Source organism: Pseudomassariella vexata (assembly GCF_002105095.1).
Source record: "Pseudomassariella vexata strain CBS 129021 chromosome Unknown BCR38scaffold_7, whole genome shotgun sequence".
Lineage (NCBI taxonomy): Eukaryota > Fungi > Ascomycota > Sordariomycetes > Amphisphaeriales > Pseudomassariaceae > Pseudomassariella > Pseudomassariella vexata.
The window spans coordinates 1,188,526-1,207,481 of NW_024467962.1; the positions used below are offsets into that span (position 1 = coordinate 1,188,526).

The window sequence follows — 18,956 nt, forward strand, 5'->3', positions numbered from 1 at the left end:
GTCCAAGTAAGCAAGGTATGGAACAGATATCACGAAAGTCCATTCACCAGCATGATTTCGGACTGTACTTTAAGTTTATCAGGATACACCTTGTATAGGTCACTCCTGTTCTCATTCGCTCTTATGATATCTGAAACTCCGCCCGATACAATGCACACAACTTATTTAGTCTATGGTATCCCATTCTTGTACATTTCATTCGCTGCGCAACCGCAATCGGAATAACCTATAAAGACTACAATGCCGCACCTGAAATCATTCCCAGATCTCCAAAAATCCAAGTCCAGATGCTCAACTCTGACTCCGTTCCAATGCAAGCATGACGATACGTAGAAGCATAGAAATAAAAATATGCGGTCGCCTCAAGAAAAAGAAAGATTGCTTGGAACGTCCGATACACGAAGTGCCCAAACGAAGGGCTTACACTGGCCGCTGCAGATTCTCAACGCAACAAGCGAGGAGCCGTCAGGGTGGTCAGCACACTGGCCTTCCATTCTACGCTGATATGGCACAGCTCCAACCGATACATCAAGGCCTGGGAGTTATCTCGATGTGGCTCTTTCTCATGTTGGCATGCCGAGATAAGTCATCGCAACGACAGAGATGCATTTTCGCCTTTAGCGCAGCGGTGTTGAGGATGTCAGCGACAATAACAGGCCGTGAATTATCGTGGTCCGGTCCATAGGGCGCGCTGAGTCGGTACCCCCCATTTCGCCAAATTCGACTTCTGCGGTTTCGGTTTCGATTTCGGCTTTTACTTTTTGGTTCCAAACCCAAATTGGCGACTACTCGGTTTCTCATTACGCTTTTTGTTCTTTATCCTCCTCCTTCTTTTCGTCGTCTTTGGGTATCTTAATCCATTCCTTCAGCTCGGGTTCCCAACGATGGCTGAGGTACTTGTCAGCATGGATATTTGACAGACGGACTGGTGGGTTAGGGGTTAGGAGGAAAAACTTACCCGGCCCACTGTGTCGTCACCAAACTCTTGTGGCCGTACTCGTCTGTCAAGATGTAGTCGAAGCTGTATGGGATGGTTGCAGGTACGCCCTCAAACTCAGTTTCCCTCATAGGATACAACTCAGTGGTGCGATACTTGTGGAAGTTCTTGCAACTCCAGACGCCGGGGCTGTGGCTGTCGCGCTCGGCCAGGCCGGTGATGTCGATGAACATGCCATTGCTCAGATCAATCCAGCGCGCATCAATAACGTTCTGGCCGTCGCCGCGTGTGATTTCGGAGTGGTGCGGGTTGATATCCAACAGATACTCCTTCTTCATGGGCTTGCCGCTGATAGGGTCGAAGTAGTTGTACTCGTGGGTGGTGCGGTTGAGGTTGTTGCCGAGATAGTACAGTGTCTGAGCGCTGACTTGCACGTCGAGGTCGTAGTCCCAGGGCATGATCCTCCCGTTCCACCACCAGCCGAGCAAGGTGCCGTGTGCGAGCCATGTCTCAACGCCGAGGCTGCGGAAGGTGGTCAAGTAGGACCTGATGAGGTGCTGCAGCGCTGGCCGGTGTTCTTCGTATGGCACCTTCTGCTTGAAGTACCGGATGTCATAGTGGCCCAGCTCGTTGTCGCCGCCCGGCTCGTGGAAGTATTTCGTGTCTACTCTTTGTCCGCGGGCGCTTATTTCTCTCCTCTTGATGGACTCGGACGGTACCGCTGTGGCAGATGATGCCGCGAGGGTCAAAGCCAATATTGACTGAAGCAGACGCATGGTCGCGAGACGCAAAGATGCGAAAGAGCAGACAAAAACAAACAACCAAACAAATCGAGGGATTTGCGATTTATATCGAATGTAGGTGGATGATGGTCAAACCAGTCGATCAAACGGTCAGACAGCCTAGATTAGAGTGCCGCGGTGTCACGACCTGAGGTACCAGTAGACTGAGACGGTGATTGATTCGGACAGATTATCGGTGAGGCTGATTTCCCAGATGCCTCGGGGTAACGGTTCGTTCTGGGATTATGGATTCGTCCCGACGACGCGACAGCCAACCGAAAGGTTTGCAAAAAGGCCGTTGAGCGTTTGATGCCTGCGTGTAATGAAGGCCTTGGCAAAAGGTCGTAGCCAATGCGATGGTCTCTTGGCGGTAATGTTCAAGATGGGACGCAGAAATGCTCGGAACACATGAACACGCGAGCAACAAAAAGTAGTAAAAGGAGGGTGTATGGAGTACGGAGACGTTACCACAACGTACATGCCAGCCGGGAGCAGTGAAGTGATATATTCAGATTACCCACGTTGTCCATGGTACCGGGTCCGTTGCGCTGCCGCTACAGCACTGCACAAATGGTCGCTGGGCAATGCCTGAAGAATAAAACTGGCCTTCGCTGCGGTTCGCAGCAATGAGACCGATAGAGCCGAAACCCTGCACTCTATTGGATCCAAGTTCCCGGGGTGTCGTCAAGGGGCACACCAGCATACGTAAACACTGTGACACTTTGGCAGGGGCCATGCGGGTGGAAAACGACTGTTGGATCCATGCTAGCCCCCAACGGGCAAGAGGCCGCGTGAGGCTTGCATCCTGACCGCATGCTACTCAAATTTATATTGGGCATTTATGACGGTGCTGCGTCGAGATACCGAAGCAGAAATCGTCTTCAGATTTGGCAGGTTGTCTACCTGGGATTTCGTTGGCAAAAGAAACTCTGCTCATGCAGCCTGACTTCGTCGCAGAAACGGCAGGAACGGGAGGTCATCGGCGACCACGTGTCCACCAGCAGAGTGTGTTTCATTTCGAACTAAAGCATCTCTTCAGCTGAGAAGGCAGGTTGGCATGCTTTCCCATGCTTGTAAGTCCAAGCTTGCACTTTTTTCACATCCTAGCCGTCCGCCCTTTTTCCTGTCCTGGAACTCTTCAATTATTGACGCGACTCCAATGTTCCCCCAGTTTTGACATGGTGCGACTGTATGACGGACATGCTATGCAAGCTGCAATGGCCGTCATCTAACCAGCGTCTCTTTACTGGCATTCAGGGTATCACAACATGACCTCTGCACCGCAAAGCCAAGGTCGGAGGCAATCACCTCTGTCGTGTATAACGGGGCGAAACTATCGTGGTACTTGGAAGCCTGCAGGCGCCTATGTGGCACACAGATCCCAAAGGTAGACCTGTCGCTGGAAGGCAGCAAATCCAACAACCACGAGAGTGCTGCCGCGGTGGATGCGCGAGGCGCAGCCCAACGAGCACCGTCCTTATCTTGCACATCTTTTGGCCCCTCAACACTACAGTTGGTTAAGAATCACCATGCGAGGGTGATCGCCTAAATACAGACCCCGCGCAGCCGCCCGCGGAAGCGCTCGTTGGCTATTTCTGTACCCATCGTTTAACGGCGTTGCCGGCGTTGCCGAACTTGCAATCCATTTATTTCATTGTCTCCATTTCCCGAGAGCTGACGATAACAAGACCAATCCATGAAGCGCAACAGATTCACAACGAGAAGTTCAACTCTGAAGAATAGAAAATTGATGCGCCGACGCTGATTGGAACATTGGGGCACCAGCAAAGCAAAGAAGCGCCAAGAGCTTGGTGTCATGAGTCGGGTGGGTGGAAATGAAGCGCGTCTGACTTAACTTTCTCGTGGGAGTGACACCCCGGGGGCTCGGCAATGCGCCAACCACACGACCATGACAAAAGTGTCAGCTTTCTTTCTTGTCTTTTCTTGTCTCATGTCTCCTTCTGCAAACAGAATTGCTGCCGAATTCCCGGGGCGTTGTCACCCTCCTCCCTCCCCGATTAATGTGGTGTTTACCAACTGTCGAATCCTTCTGTGTCGGGGCAGGATGCAAACACCAGTTGTGGCTGGGAAATCAAGTCGCAACCATTCAGATCTCTCAGAGTGGTGTCGTGTGCTCACTTGCTCCCCTGGGCAAATTAAAAGAAGTGTTTAAAAATCAATAGAACAAACTCTCTTTATTCCTGTAAATCGACGACTTGCGCCGTACGGTAGGCAATGACCGCATTCGCCAAGAAAGTCGAATTCCTTGCGGGGTTGTACGAGTCGAGGCCAATAAAATTGATTGTAGGAGAGTGCAGACTGTGGATTCGTCGATACTATCCTAGTCGGAAATATATGAGACCATGCACGAAGAAGGGGTGGGTTGTGATACCGGCAAGGTCGGGATGGCAGATCTTGATGCCAAGATATGACACTAAGAATAGCCAGGAGCAGGGCAGACAACCTTTTTGGACGGGGAGGATGAGACGGCAGTTGACTAATGAGTTTGCTGATTTCGCCAAAGGGTGACCAGAGGGCAGCTGCACTCGTGCTCTGGTCTCCATGATAGGCCAGGGAGTTTCGAATTAGTTGACTCGCGATAAAGTTGATGTTGCTGGATCGCAATGCTATTCTGCTTCCAGTAAGCAAACTAAGCGCCTTTCATGCCAGTTTAGACAGAAGTGCCCGTCTGCTGGTAGTTTCATTAAAAGAATATGCGGCGATTGCTGCATTAAATTCTACGGTACCGGCTGGTGTAGTTGGTCACTTCGCTGGTAGATAAGTCCCGATTTGAGCCTCACCCACTTGGGTCGGTGACGAGTCGCGGGTTCGAATCCCGCAGCTGACACACAAGGGGGTTTAGTCAACCCTTACGGCGCGCTGCCCACCTTGTTGACTTCGCCTACCTAGCGATAATAGGGAGATTGGTGCAGTTTAGGATTACGAGCATCCTAGCCAGTCGACCGTCAAGCACTACGTCGGCGGAATATAACTCGACAGCCGGTCCAGAATTCGAATCGTTAATCCGACCCCTTATCGGACCCCCTCTCGCCGCGATTCTTGCGAGCGTCTGACCACGTTACGGTCTATCCACTTGAGCGTATGGTTGAGATGTATACGCTCGACGAGAACCCCAATTAGCAGATACTACGACTTGTCGCGACAAAAAATAGTCGAGCATCTTCTGCACATCAGCAGCATCCCACCCCTGAGGACGAATTTAAGTGCCACATTACCACACTTATCGGTAGTTCAGGCAGGGGTTGTAGCACAGACTTAGGGAGGGACAGGTTTAGTAGTCGTTTGGCTACAAGTTTACCTGTATAACCGCCCGACGCGGCTTAAGGGCCCGCTATATCATCTATAGCCCCTTAAGGGAGTACTTGTAGAGGTACCGAGGGTTAACACCTACGGCGTATTTAATATAAATTCTACGGTGACCTATCCATCTCCAGCATGTCGAATTTATAACGCCAATGAACCAGGAGTCGTTGCTCTAATCACAACATGTTCCATGATAGCTGCGTCCAAGTGATGAAGACTCCGATAACCTCAGCAATGAGTTCTGAGTATTCCAAGGCCACTAGCTTGTATGAGAATAAGAACTAACCTTTCGGTTGTTTCACTCGAGTGGTCTACATCAGTTGCTGCCGTGGAAGTACGCCGGTCTTGGCAACCTCGGTTAGCGTGATGCCTGCAGAAACGGAATGACTTGAGTTGGGTCATAACTCTATTAGCGCTTTCGTGTCGATTTGGTTGGTATAGACTCAAAAGGGTCATCCGATATCTCATCATCACTAATCTCCATGGGCTGCTGCTGAGACGGTTTCTGCGAAAGGTTCAACTTCGTCTGCCTCGTCTTGGCTGCAGGAGCAGCTGCACTCCGCGATGGCTGAGATCTTGTCGCAGCCGCACGTTTGGGCGGAGGGGGAGGCTCAAAGTCGTCGTCCATGATGACGTCATCATCTTCATCGCTCTCCTCAAAGATTGGCTTGCGGCCTTGACCCTTAGCCGCTGGTTTCTTGGCAGGAGCCTTTGCCGGGGCTTTCGCAGGAGCCTTGACAGGTGCAGGTTTGGCTGCCGCTTTTCCTCGTCCTCTAGGTTTAGGGGCCGACGTCTCTTCCACACCCTCCATTTCCTCATCGTCATTATTGTCCAGGATTCGCGATGCTTTCTTTCCCCGGCCCGTCCCTTGGGTTGCTTGTGATTTTTTTTCAGCAGATCCTTCAACGGTCTCGTATGCCTCAGGTTGATCGTCCCAGTGGCCCTCGAGATCAGAATCCCAACCAGCCGGCTTGGGCTTGAGCTTCCTCTTCCGCTCGATCTTCAAGGCCCCAGCTTTGAACTGCTGCTCAACCTTGGCCTTGTAGGTTTCCATGGCGTTGTCGAGGTCGGGGTCCTCGTCCTCAAGGCGCAGCATCTGCTTGATCTGTGCTTCCAGGGAGTCCTTAACGAACTCTTCCATTGCGTGCTTGTCGTCTTTCTGGACAAACTGTGTGACAGCGTCGCCGAAAGGGGCTTGTGGCAGAATCTTCAGGGATTGAGCTTCAAGGTATTCCTCGACGAGTTTCTCCACTTGAATTGAATCCATCCCCGCTGTTGCTGACAACAGCTCTTCGGGTATCTCTACCTTGTCCTTCCCTGTGCCTAGTTAGTTTCCACGCCATGCGGAGCGTTGAGTGTACCTACTCGTCTGCGCAGCTCTCTTCCGGTAAAAGTATACAACATCGTTCGTATTGGCTACTTTGCCGGCAAATCGATTCGAGAAACGTTGCGGGTTCTCGCAATCATACTGACCGCCCTCAGGGGGTGTGTATTCCACCTTTAGGCGTATGAGGGGTAATGGCTGCGCATCAAAATCGTCCTCCTGTATCGAGAGCCACTCAGCATTAGCCTCTTGAATCATCTCTTCGACCACGGCCATTAGTCTTCTCGTAAGCTCTTGACGGTTGTCCTTCTTCTTTTCCAGGCCTTTGAATCTCTTGTCGGTGGCTAGAATAACCTCGCCTGTCATGAACGGGCGCACCGTCTTAAGTCGGCGCTTCTCGACCTGGAACTCGTTGCCCGTGACGTTGAGAATGGCAACATGCTTTGCCACAGCCTCGCCTGGTACAAGCGACGTCGCGACCGAAGATCCCGGCTGCATGACATGGAATCCGGTTTCCGGGTTATGGGAGGGATCGATTAGGCACTCATGCTCATGTCCCCAAACGATCAGGTCCAGCCATTCTGGTAGCATGCTCTCAGGGAGGTAATTCGTTGCGGAATGGGCATGATGGTTTTGATGGACAGCTAGCAGATTGAACCAATCGCCAGACTGAGCGTTAGGTCGAAACCACTTAACCTTGCGATCTCGAAACGTTCTGAACATGCGCTCGTCTCTGACGTTGCTTAAACCGTAAAGCGCCAACTTGGTCTCGCCCTTCTGAAGCAAGACGGGCCGTGCTGCAATGTTATCCGATTCTGGGATGCGGCCGAAATAGTTGACTAGTCCAGCGACCTGAAGAAGATCAAGCGAGCAGAAGTGGCCATCACCGCTGGGGTCATCATGGTTGCCGTGGATAGAGAAGACGGGAATAGAAATATTGATATCTGGGTCTTCATAGTTAACGTGGCCGAATGCGTCGCTATCGAACACCTCGATGGCGTCGCTGAGAAACTGCAACTCGCAAGGCTTCATGCCGAGGCAGTTCTTACGCAATGTTCGCATGACATGGTACATGGACTTCCTGGAAGGTTTGTTATCATGAAAGAGGTCTCCAGCCAGAAGAACCATGTCAACCTGTTTGAAATCAGTCAGTATGTATGATATGTCCGTTGACTACTGTGAAGCTAACATCTTCCTTTCGAGCGAGGTCCATAATTTCCTCGAAGGTCTTCCAGCTATCATCTTTCCGGATGGGATCACGCTCCTCGTAACCGACATGATTGTCAGTAGCGACGAGAATGCGAATCGTATCCGCCTCTAGGAGAAATGTCAGTTGTCAAACTTGCAAAGCGAACCATTTCCCAAGCCGAAAGTTACCTGTATATTGGGATTGCGGCATCTTGCTTCGGACCTCGGCGGTGGTACTTTGTCGTTGCGACACAATTGGTGCTTTACCCTTGAATTTTTTCCCCGGCAGAATTCGCTATGCAGTTTACTATGGGCATTTCCGTGTCTTGAACTTCATCATGACCAAGTGCCTTGAGTGCCTTGAGACCCAAGTCAGGTAGCCTTAGGCAGACACAGGTGCTTGCTCGGACAAACGGTGCCAATTCGCGAAACGCGTCGGTCCCCATGGTCCCCCACCTTTAATAACCCGTGATCACGTGCTACCACTTTAGCAGCAAAGCTCCTGAGTTACGGTTGACATTTGAGCGTTTCTTCCTTTGTTTCCCTCTGAGGATGGTTCAACGTTGAATACTGCATGTCCACCGCCAGATTTAGAAGTCTGCATACCGCCGCTGGGTCGAATCTTTAGGAGCGCATTAGAAAGGCATATATGTGTGGTTCAGCCTTGTATAAACCAGCACATTTGATGCATGTGGCAGATACAGGTACTGGTTGCACAATACGACTTCATTATCGCCAGAGAAAGTCACAACAGGGCCGTGGTACCACCATTTTGAGTAGATGAATTGCATTCTGCCCTTGTTACCAAAGCCCTCGTCAGGCACGTCCATCTCATTCGCTAAGGAGCGCATCGTGAGTCCATTGTACAGCCATGACCCCCAACTAGATACCCGCCAATTCCAGAATGTAATTCCAAAGCAAACTTCCAAAAAAATGCCAAATACCCCACCAAAACGCCATTGAGTGCCCCCATTAACCCTAAGCCAAAGCCAGATGGACGTTGCAAAACACCCCATCAGATGCAGAAAAGCCACCGATATGCACGTGTGCTCAGGTACGCTATCAAAACGCGCCTCTCGTCACCCTTCAACTGCATCACCCTCGAACTCCTGATTGCTTGGTGTCTTGGGCGGGAACTAGTTGCCCCGGGAGGTTGCAGCTTCCTCCTTGTCAGCCTTCTCCGCAATGGTTTCCCACCACATGCCGTGTGCCACACGGTCAATAGCGCCAACTCTTGTAATCTCATCCACCATCTCTCTCACCCTCTCCACGAACTCTGGTAGTCCCAGGCTTGCAAGTTTCTCCCCAGCTACGCTCGTGGCCTTGACCTTCTCGCTCGCCGAGCCGGTTTGGAACCTCGCTAGGATGTGGCCTCTCAACCGCGTGAGTAGCAACCGCAGTACAGGCTCTCGTGGCTCCGTGTTTTCACGCTTGGCGTCCACGCTCGCAGACAAGACCTTGGTGACGAGATTGCGAAGGTGGGCTTTGCTAGCAGCAGGCATAGAACGCCCCGCTTCAAGCGCAGCCATGATGCCATCAATAGCACTAGATTGCTCGAGCGGCTTGTTCACGTCATCTACAGCCTCAAGAACTGTGAAAAGACGCCCAGCTTCCGTCTTCCACGGCGCGCGAACATCACGCTTCAAGATGTTCTTGCATTGGAGTAATATGGCTCCAGCCGTCGCAATGCGAAGCGTTAGCAACCCGAGGCGAGCACGACGTTTCGTGTCGAGGGCCAAGGGCTCTGGAATCGTATTCGCCGATGGGGACGGCTGTGTAAACTCGTCCAGCAACATCTGCCAGTAGATCTTGTCAGCCGTTGGCCGCGACCGGGGAAGGTTGATGCCTTCCGGGTCGCGCCGCGCAGCCTCTGCAAAGACCTTGGCGCGTGCAGTACGCCACGACACCTCGGCATGTTCTAGCGTCATTGAACCGGCTTCCAACTCCTCGGCAAATCGTTTGGTTTCGTAGGATGAAGCATTCTCAATGAGGTTTGGCGCGGCGACCTGCAGCATGTAGTTGGCATAGTCGTACAACATTACGTCGATGAATGATATAAGCGCCTCTAGGCGGTCAACTATGTGGCCTTGGCTCAGCTTGTTCTCGACCAAATCTTGCACCTCGTCATCGCGAACAGGGGCGCAAAGTTTGGGCAAAAGAGAACCCATAGACGAGAAAAACTTGTCATAAGAGAAGCTTCCTGCAACGAACTGGCGCTGAGCAACTTCGGTATCAAGGATCTCGCCGATGAACGTGTACAGCGACGAGCTCGGCTTGACCAGATGCTGGAGCCTTTCCTTGATATAGTTGGCCATGACGATGAGATAGCGAAACTCTTTCTCTTCGTCCCTTCCGCCTGATTTCAGATCTTTGAATAGAGGATCCATGCGCAGTTTGTGTTGCTCCTGGAAATGCTGATACTCGATCCGGTACTCGCGGTTGATGGCTAGTTCATGGACAATGATCCGATTGTCGGGAAGAATGGGGGGATAACTTGGCTGGGGAACACTACGTTTCTCTTGTGTACTGCTGGGCGGAGTAGGTGGCGGGGTGAGTGTCTGCAGTTGTTCCGAGACGACTTTGTCTGCTGTGGCATCATCATTATTCGTTGACCCCTCGCCGCTTAAGGAGTGGTCAGCAACTCTCGGCTTGGTGTCTCCTGTCGGCTTTTTGGCTGCTCTCGCTTTGCGAGCTTCTTTTACGGCGTCGATGATCAACTTCTTGCCTTGTTGAGCCCCTGCGAGTTTCTTGATCCGAACCATCAGCATGAGTTGGTTGTCTCTGATGCTCTGGCGGTATGATTCCGTTACAGCTTCCTCAGTTCGATCCTTAACTGTCTGGAGGATGGCATCCAATTCTACAAACTGCAAAATCATCACCTCTATCAGTGCGTTCGAATCTCGCGCCTTCCACGCAATGAAGGCATTATGGAACGTCGCGTAAGACTCCGGCAGGGCCTCGTGAAACGCGGGTGGTGGCGTATAGTTGTTGGAAGATGTGAGTCGGGAGAGTATGTTTTCGAAGGAGATCAAAAGATCTCGAGCCTTGCCCACAAGATCCTGTAACTGAGGGTTAGCCAGGTCATCACGAGGTATGGGTTGCCCTAGTAAGGATCCAACCTGCTCCTGTTCTCCCTTGTTATCCTTATTACTAAGGACTTGTGTGGGATGGCCCAAGATCAGAAAAGCGCTCAAGAACGTTCGCACCGCCGCCATTTCGTTCACCGAACCTGCATCGCCCTCTTTCAATCCGCATATTCGGAGTACGCGCGCCGTGATCGTGAGGACCTTCTCTTGGGCTAGGAGATCGACCACCTTTTCGAACGATGTGTCTCTCACGCCGTCAATACTGAGCCCGAGCTCTGCAAAGTCACGCCCAGCTTTCTTCCGCATCGCAGCCCGCCACCACCACTGAAGCTTATTCGCCGCAACGTCTTCGCTCATGACAGGGCTCTCTTGTTCCTTGACTTCTGGTAGTACCTCTACATCAGGCTTCTTTGTCGTTAGGCTCGAGCCCCTCGAGCGCTTGACAGCATGTTTGCTGCGTAATTCCTCCCTTCTCCGTTCGGCTTCTGCGAGGCGCTCTTCCATCTGCACCTTCAATTTGCGCAACTCCTGCTCTCGCTTTTCTTTCATCGTCTCGGCAACAGCCTTAGCCCTCTTGACCTCCTCGGCACAAGCAGCCACGATTTCTGCCAGGTTTTTCTCTCTCGCCTGAGCGGCCGCCAGAGCGCGCTCTTCCGAGTTGGAGTTTTTCTGATGAGCTGCTTTAGCCATGGCTGCCCGTAGGCGCACCTTCTCGGCATGCGCTGCTCTATCGGCCAAGCGCGCCTTGCGATCCTCGAGGATAGAGGCGCGGCGCAGCTGTTGCGCAATATACTTGCTTTGTACATCGCCGTGACGGCCAAAGCCATGCGAAGAGCGCGAATGCACCGATGAAATCGAATTTCGGCGCGATGAGGCAGCGGAGTCCTTGCGACGAATTTGACTTGGGCGGTAGAATCGCGCAGCAATATGTGGAGGTGGGGTATATGGCCTCCTATCCTCCTCATCTGACGGTAAAGAAATGTCCATTTCGGGATCTATGGTTGTCGGATCGGGCGCGCCAACTGATTCCTCGATGTTCCGGGACGGGTCGGTCAAGTCGATGGAAGCTCGACGCATTTTGACAGTGACAAGCTAGTTGGTCGTTTCTGGCGTTGCTTTGTTGAAGGAGGGACGCGGGGAGTGGATACAAAGAACGCCGATCTCTTGTCGAAACCGGCGACGAGTAGCCTAGTACTTATTCGCAGGAAATTGTCGATGTTGTCATGAGATGATTCGATGTGGATGATGTGGTATATTGTCTCGTCTGTAAAGGTCAAACGGCCGCCGCGCTTTTGGAACTTTGGGGTCACAGGCTCCAAACAAGTGACGCAGCAGGTCGCTGGCCACAGGCCTCAGGCCTAGAACCTCGGAAGGATAGGCTGGTCTAGAAGATTAAATGAAGGTCGATAGCCCGTACAAGCGGTGATTACTCCAGAGCAGAGAGCAAAGACGCAAACTCGCAACTGAGAAAAGATAGTGTGCGGATAGCAGAACGATGCGGGCCTTCAACAGGCGGCAGCGTGAATGTGAGTTTGACGGCTAGTTTGACTCGCAAATGGAGGATTGCGAAGGGGCTGGGAATATGACGGAAGGATCCACCCTGTTGCACGCAGCACTGCGCGCACCAACCGTTTCTAGAACGGCCGTGCTTCCATTTTTGGCTTATTTTTACTCCCGAGTCGTCCTTTCATAGAGCCTGTTCTTAAGATAAGTCAGTAAGCGACCAGCCCGAGTTCTCTCCAAATCTTTCCGCTTCCGTTCCAGCAGGTCCGGGGGCAAGTTTAGTGCCGAACTGTTATTGGGTACGGATATTAAATTTGGGATCGCGTCAGCGGAACCAAGATCCTCGAAACATAGACTTGCTGGTAGCTCAGACTGCATTATCTAAGGTTAAGTTCGTCGCCCAGACGGGCTCTGGCGAGTCTCTTATAAGTCAGAAGCTCCAACCACCCGCCCATGTCTGGATTTGAAATCTGTGCAATCATGGATCTTCCACATGTTACTAGAAGCACTACAAAACCTTTTTATCTGAGAAGTCACGATTTCGAAGTCAAAGAAAGTCAAAATGTCGACAAGTGCGAGAAAACAGGATCGGTTGGGGACCATATCGCTCTTAGGCAGAGTGGTTGTCAATATGTTTGAAATCTGCCATGTTTCTAGCCAGAACACCATCCAAGGCGACATAACTGAAGGATCAATTCGGTACGCAAAACGCACCCGGTTTCATTTATGTCAATGCTTCAAGTACGCAATTCAATTACCTGAGGCAGCGGGTTAGTATGGAATTTTACTCCTTCTTAACCCCTTCATTAATTACTCAGGGACTAATAGCCTTACTTAGCTAGAACTTCAAGGTCTATTAACGTACGATAGGTATAGTTCGTAGTATTAGATTTTGGTCCCTCGTACCAAGCTTTACATAGGATTAACTGTAGGGCTATTGCAAACGTTAAAATATTCCTATGGCAGTTTTCCTTAAACTAATCAAATATATATTTAATAGTGTAACTACGGGTACTATCTTACTGAATGATAAAGTCTTTATTCTTAAAGTACTTTTTAATATTGTTACACGCAAAGGTGGTCAAAGATTTGTGAGGTTGTAAAAGCATGACATTCTATCTAGTCCTATGGAGCACGAAGGTTGGACTTAGTCCCGAAGGGCTAAGTCACGTGGTAACCTTGGTGGTCTTGGCAAAGCCCACCAAGGTTGCCTAACAAATATTATTTAGGCTGATGCACTTCACTAGAACCCGAGACCCCTCCCCGCAGAGTATCCGTCTTGGAAACGCTACAGTAACGCCGACGGTCTCGGCAAGGTTCCTAGGGGTCTGGTTTGACCGCAAATTATTATTATTATTATTATTAAATACGCCGTAGGCTCGAAGCCCCCGGTACCTCTACTCACCGCAAATTAACTTGGCACGCCCATACCGAGCGGGTTAAATCAAAAATGGCGACTCAGAAGCTAGCCCTAACAAAGCTAGTGAACATGGCGTGGGGCTGCGATCTTATACGGGCGAGACTACTATACACGTCGGTTATTCGCAGCGCGATTGCCTTCGGGGCGGTGTCACGCCGTGCTAGGGGTTGCAATCCTTGCCACTACGCCACCTTACCAGATGTCTTCACCAAAAGAGACCAATACCAAAGTCCCTGACTTTGATATCTGCAACCACTTATCAATCTGTTCAGACCAGTGTAGGTCAATCACGTGACAACCGTCACAGGCGGCTGTGTGGCACACTATAAGCGAGGAACCAGCGGGACCAGCTAAGAGCCTAGTCGGGATACAGAATGAGTGCCTCCGAATAGTCTGCGGCACCTACAAAGCGACACCGGTCCGCCACCTGGAAATCGAGGCAGCGATCTCGCCACTAGACCTCTATCTCAGTGCCCGGGCGGCGAAATTTGAAGAACAGCTACGGAATAACGGCAAAAGGAGCCTGCTTCGGAGCGCGAGCGCGAGAGCGTCACACATACTCCGACAGGATACGCCGGCGGGACGGAAGCGGGCGTCACAATCGCTCAGACCAGCGGGGTACACGATGGAGAAGGAGGCTAAGGGCCCCGAGTGGATGGGCAAGGAGAAGGAAGCCCCGGTCGCCCTCCTAGACCACTGGGAGAAGAGATGGCTCTCCGGGGCAGCACAACACGACTGTCACGACCTGGGTTGCATCGCATTGGTATAGACCTCGATTAGGTGCTATCGACGAAGATTCTACTCTAAGGAGCGAAGGAAAGAAGATGACAACTTAGGTTTGAGGGAGCGCGACTAAGTCATCCACGCTTGGCGGGGCTCCTACAAGGGTTATGATTGGCTTCCCATCCGACACTGCCACGGCAGGTGTTCCAGCTGTAAGTCACCTGGTTGTAGTGAGTCTGCGAGGGTTGACCGTCACAACGACCGCCAGTGACGCGCTATCGCCGAGGAGCCGGAGGGCCCCTCGATGCGAATGCCGAAACAGGGCAAGTACTCAGGCCTAAACCGACCGGAGGCGTCTACCCTATGCCAGATCAGGACCGGAAAAATAGGACTATCAGCTTTCTTATTTAAGATAGGAGCCTTCGGTGTGTACTCGCCGCTATGTCGCTGTGGAGAGGCCCCCGAGACGGCAGAGCACGTAATCCTCTTTTGCGGCCTGCTGGAAGGATCGAGAGAGCGCCTACGGGCCACTATCGCACCATGGCCGCTACACACACGTAGAGACCTGGCGACGGCGACAGGGAAACCAGCAGTCAGCGGGACTATCACAAGGTGGCTACTCAGGACCGGTCGGATAGCGCTTAGGCCCGGATAATATCGATCTTCTCAGGGGGACTTTGTTAGTAGGGTGAGAACTAACATAGTATTGCGGCGGACGTAACGCAGTTGCTAATAGAGCGAACCTATGTAGCAGCGTATGTGTGAAGGTCAACCCTCGCAGACTCACTACAACTAGGTGACTTACAGCTGGAACACCTGCCGTGGCAGTGTCAGATGGGAAGCCAATCATAACCCTTGTAGGAGCCCCGCCAAGCGTGGATGACTTAGTCGCGCTCCCTCAAACCTAAGTTGTCATCTTCTTTCCTTCGCTCCTTAGAGTAGAATCTTGGTCGATAGCACCTAATCGAGGTCTCTACCAATGCGATGCAACCCAGGTCGTGACAGTAGTATCACGGCCTAATACTAGTTATAATCCTTCAGCTTTGTATATACATATATATACCTTTCCCTAGCGCCATGGAATCCGAATTATAGTTTATATGTAAACACTACCTTCTAGAGGAATGAAGTCATCGCGAATTAGGCGAAATAGGTGCAATTCGGAGGAGTTGGATCAAACAAATTGACAACCGCTGGTATCCAACTTTAAAGTAGTGTAACCTAAATGGCGTGCCAAGTACTGCGGCATAGAAAGTGGCGTAATAGTTCAACGGGAATAACCAAACTTACTGACTTGTACATCAAGCACAGACCTAGACACTATCATGATCTCATTCCAATAGGCACATAATGACTATGGCTCACTCGACTTAAAAAGGGTTGTAAGGAAATTATAGCCATTCTTGTTGTATTCAAATTCAATTCGGTACATGTCATCATAGTGCTTCCTGATATAAGTAAACGGGTCAAGTACGAAAGGAGTAGGTGAATATGGTTCGTGTTCGAGTGGACACGAGTAAGTGGTTCCAAGCTTATCATTGCCAGTTGTTTCACGACTATCTGGCTCGAACTGAAAAAACAGATCCATAGCCCTAGAGAAACTCGGATATGGCTTCCGCAGCTGACATACTCCCAGAGAGCAGGAGAAGGACGTCCTAAACCGAAGTTTCTCTCCGCCTGAGAGCACAGTGCCGCCTTTATAAGCTCTTGTCGTAAGCTCCGCATCATCGTCGATCGACTGGAGTTTATACAAAAATTGGGTTCTAGAACTGACAGGCTGCCTTTCATCCTAGAGGCGGCGAGATGATTACAGGAAGGTCACTCGGAGCACGTACGTGATGTGTCATGTCAACACATAACTTGGCGTTACTGTAAGACATGATGGATAGCATATCATGCTGTGGAAATACAATATAATAATAACTATGAAGGGTTTGAAGGGGTCGTGTTCTTTTTCTCGTCTCCTTGCTTCTGATCTGGGTTCGTTTTCTCGTTCTTGATCAAGTCGAGATGCTGTACGGTATGGGGATATGACTACCGAGCCCCGATGTCGTGCTTGGAAAACCTCCCTTACTACTCCATCAGTTCCACTGTATTTCTTTCCGTGACTATCTCACCCGTGTGTGACTTGCTCAAGTTCTCATTGAGCTAGGTAAATCGTGCTATCACTGCATCTCCGAAATTCTTGTGTTAGTCACTATGCGTTTCCGCGAACGGTCTGACTTGTTTTCCCATACAGTCGACTGGTATACTCTGATATGGAGCCTACTTATGTAAGTGCGTTCTGCTTCGAGCTCTACGTTGTTCCCATAGGTTACCTTGGCGACGAGGCTCATACCTGGATCTACCCAGAATAACCCAGGGAAGCTGTTCGTGGAAGCACCCCTGGAAAGCATCATGGACAAGAGCCGCGGGCGGCACACGACGACCCTCATAAGCTTCACTTTGATGGAAACGAAATCAACCTAGCTTAGCTGCATACTTGTCTTATTTTTCGTTATGTGCATTTGAAAGTAATCTAGAAAGGAACCCTATCATGACTGAAAATCTAGATCATTACGTTACAACATACAAAGGGGAACCGCAAGCACTACGAGTTGCATCATAGGCTCATTAGGGATGCAATCTAAATCAATGTAGTAGCTCAAGTTTCTAGCGCCTATCAAGTTGAAGACGAAGCTGTTGCTCCCCATGTACTATGATACAAAGCACATCATGTGACGAAAACGACTGGATCAGATTACTTCGTATGGCGGAGTCATCGAGATGTCCCATTTCACATACTTCAGCCATCTCTAAATCGCACAAGTCCCTCAAATTGTGATGCTGTTAACAACCCTTTACTGGTGCATGAGCGTGTGATCTAAGTAAGGCCCGTGGCCTCTACCAGGAAATAACTACAGCTTTCCTCAAAGAATTTACATCGGGGAGCCAGCAAATAACTTGCTTGGAATGCCCCAGTTCAATAACCTTGGATTGTCGGGATTCCGCATCTTGTAAAACGGAAACCCTCCAAGGACGGCTTTGAAGAAGCAGATGGGCATCGGTATATGCGGGTGAACACTCGATAGTGGACAAAGGAGGCGTCGAGCACCGACCAGCCCCGTCATGAGTCCACCCTTGTGTTTACATCCAAGTACTCAAGCAAATCGTATCTTGATGCAGAAGCCCAATGGTCTGGTCGAGATCTAGACTGCGGGGCCGTTTCATGCAACTACGTCGCCTACGTGCCCAAGTCATCCCAGGTTGAAGTTCTCCAATGACCATCACCAACAATAGACAAGTGGACGTTGCAAGCCAAGCCACCAACTTGATGACATGGTCCAGACCATCGATGGAACGGTGACACCCACCGTAATGGCAACAGCCGCCGGACACCGCATCCGCCTATCTCCATGAATACCGGCGTAGTATTTGTCGCTGTTTATTACTTTGTGCTCTGGCGGCTTTTTCTGATGAGCATCTCAACAAAGCATCACCAGCACCCTGACACATGTACCACTGAGTCTAGAACTGGCCTTGCGAAGCTGCGTATACTGCTTCTGACCATGAGGCTTTTTAACCAAGGCGGCCACTTTGTTCGGATGGACTCATCAGCCCAGCCTACTGCCAAGATAATCCAACTCGGTGGACATGCAGGTGGGTGGCAATGCGAGCACGGGTTTTGACGAGTCGACTTCTGCTGCAAGAGCTACAAAAGCAGGGACGCGGCTTTTGGCGATGCTGTTCACGATGCCCGGTACGGAAGCTTGTTTGTGTCGGGGCAAGAAGATGGGGGTTTATCTGCGGCGATTGGTTGGGCTGCATCAAAGTATTATGGGCTGGCTAGAGATTCGACATGGCGGTGTGGGGTGCCACCAACACACAGCATCTGTACTAGGCGGAATTGCCAAAAATGGCGCCATCTCATGGATGCTGAATGGGAATTTGCCAGATTCCCCATGTTCCACTAACATACCCAGGGTTGTGTAGAATGGAGCCAGTGAGATATGCAGCCTCGCCGCCTTTGCTGGGAGGTAGACCCTGAAAAAATCCCAGTTTTTCAAAATGCGGCGTGCGGCGCGCCGATAAGGATCGTCTCAATCAGACCCTTCTAGAACGCTGCAAAAACGCCCAATTACCTGTATTACTCTAATTCGTTTCCTACTAACTGGGCACTATCACCACTTTCCCCCCTTTTCTTTAGACATGCTGACTAGACGCTGCAAACGGCAGGACCATTTTTTGATGAAGGACTTTCAGTTGCATCGTGCCACACAGCCATACGGCACAATGACGTAGTGTACTTTCAGCAAACGCCTACGAAGCCAAGCAATGCTATACCTGTAATATATGCAGCTCCAAAAATGCGTCGGGTGAACTGTACATACTCTGTCTCATAATTCCTGTAGGCAACGTAAGAAGTACTCGGCGTGTTGAGATTTGTCCATATGGAATGCCATAGAACATAGTCCGAGTCAAGTGCTTTTATGCGATATGCAACTCTTGATCTGACCAAAGTACAAGCTTGGATCTTAATCTGAAAGCAAGGACTACAGGGAGGTAATGTGGGGCGCACAGGTACCTATGTATCTATAGTCAGTATCCAGCGGCAGCTCAACGAGTCAACGACAGCCACTGGAACATGCCAAAGTTGATTAGCCTTACTGTTGCCAAAACCTTGCTTGAA

General features: G+C 50.7%; 4 protein-coding genes across 4 annotated transcripts; 1 reads left to right on the forward strand and 3 right to left on the reverse strand.

Annotated features, from left to right (window-relative positions):
- Positions 1–800: 800 nt before the first annotated feature.
- BCR38DRAFT_485282 (LicD family-domain-containing protein) lies at positions 801–1,713 on the reverse strand (the record flags this gene model as incomplete). Its single annotated transcript, XM_040863857.1, has 2 exons — positions 801–888; positions 959–1,713. The coding sequence occupies 2 exons, from the start codon at positions 1,711–1,713 to the stop codon at positions 801–803; spliced, it is 843 nt and encodes a 280-aa protein (XP_040715559.1).
- A 3,739-nt stretch (positions 1,714–5,452) lies between these two features.
- Positions 5,453–7,766, reverse strand: BCR38DRAFT_485283 (double-strand break repair protein mus-23; the record flags this gene model as incomplete). Its single annotated transcript, XM_040863858.1, has 4 exons — positions 5,453–6,360; positions 6,409–7,501; positions 7,557–7,684; positions 7,745–7,766. 4 exons carry the CDS (start codon positions 7,764–7,766, stop codon positions 5,453–5,455), a joined length of 2,151 nt encoding a protein of 716 aa, XP_040715560.1.
- A 925-nt stretch (positions 7,767–8,691) lies between these two features.
- On the reverse strand, positions 8,692–11,718 carry BCR38DRAFT_342934 (T-complex protein 11-domain-containing protein; the record flags this gene model as incomplete). The annotated part of the gene is made up of 1 exon (XM_040855981.1): positions 8,692–11,718. One exon carries the CDS (start codon positions 11,716–11,718, stop codon positions 8,692–8,694), a length of 3,027 nt encoding a protein of 1,008 aa, XP_040715561.1.
- Positions 11,719–16,906: 5,188 nt separating this feature from the next.
- On the forward strand, positions 16,907–18,202 carry BCR38DRAFT_434166 (uncharacterized protein). The gene has a single exon (XM_040860292.1). The coding sequence runs from the start codon at positions 17,683–17,685 to the stop codon at positions 17,953–17,955; it is 273 nt and encodes a 90-aa protein (XP_040715562.1). The 5' UTR covers positions 16,907–17,682; the 3' UTR covers positions 17,956–18,202.
- The last annotated feature ends 754 nt before the right edge of the window (positions 18,203–18,956 follow it).

Excerpts from the sequence above, each read along its gene's own strand:
- BCR38DRAFT_434166 (XM_040860292.1), top strand. The coding sequence starts at position 17,683 with ATGAATACCGGCGTAGTATTTGTCGCTGTTTATTACTTTGTGCTCTGG.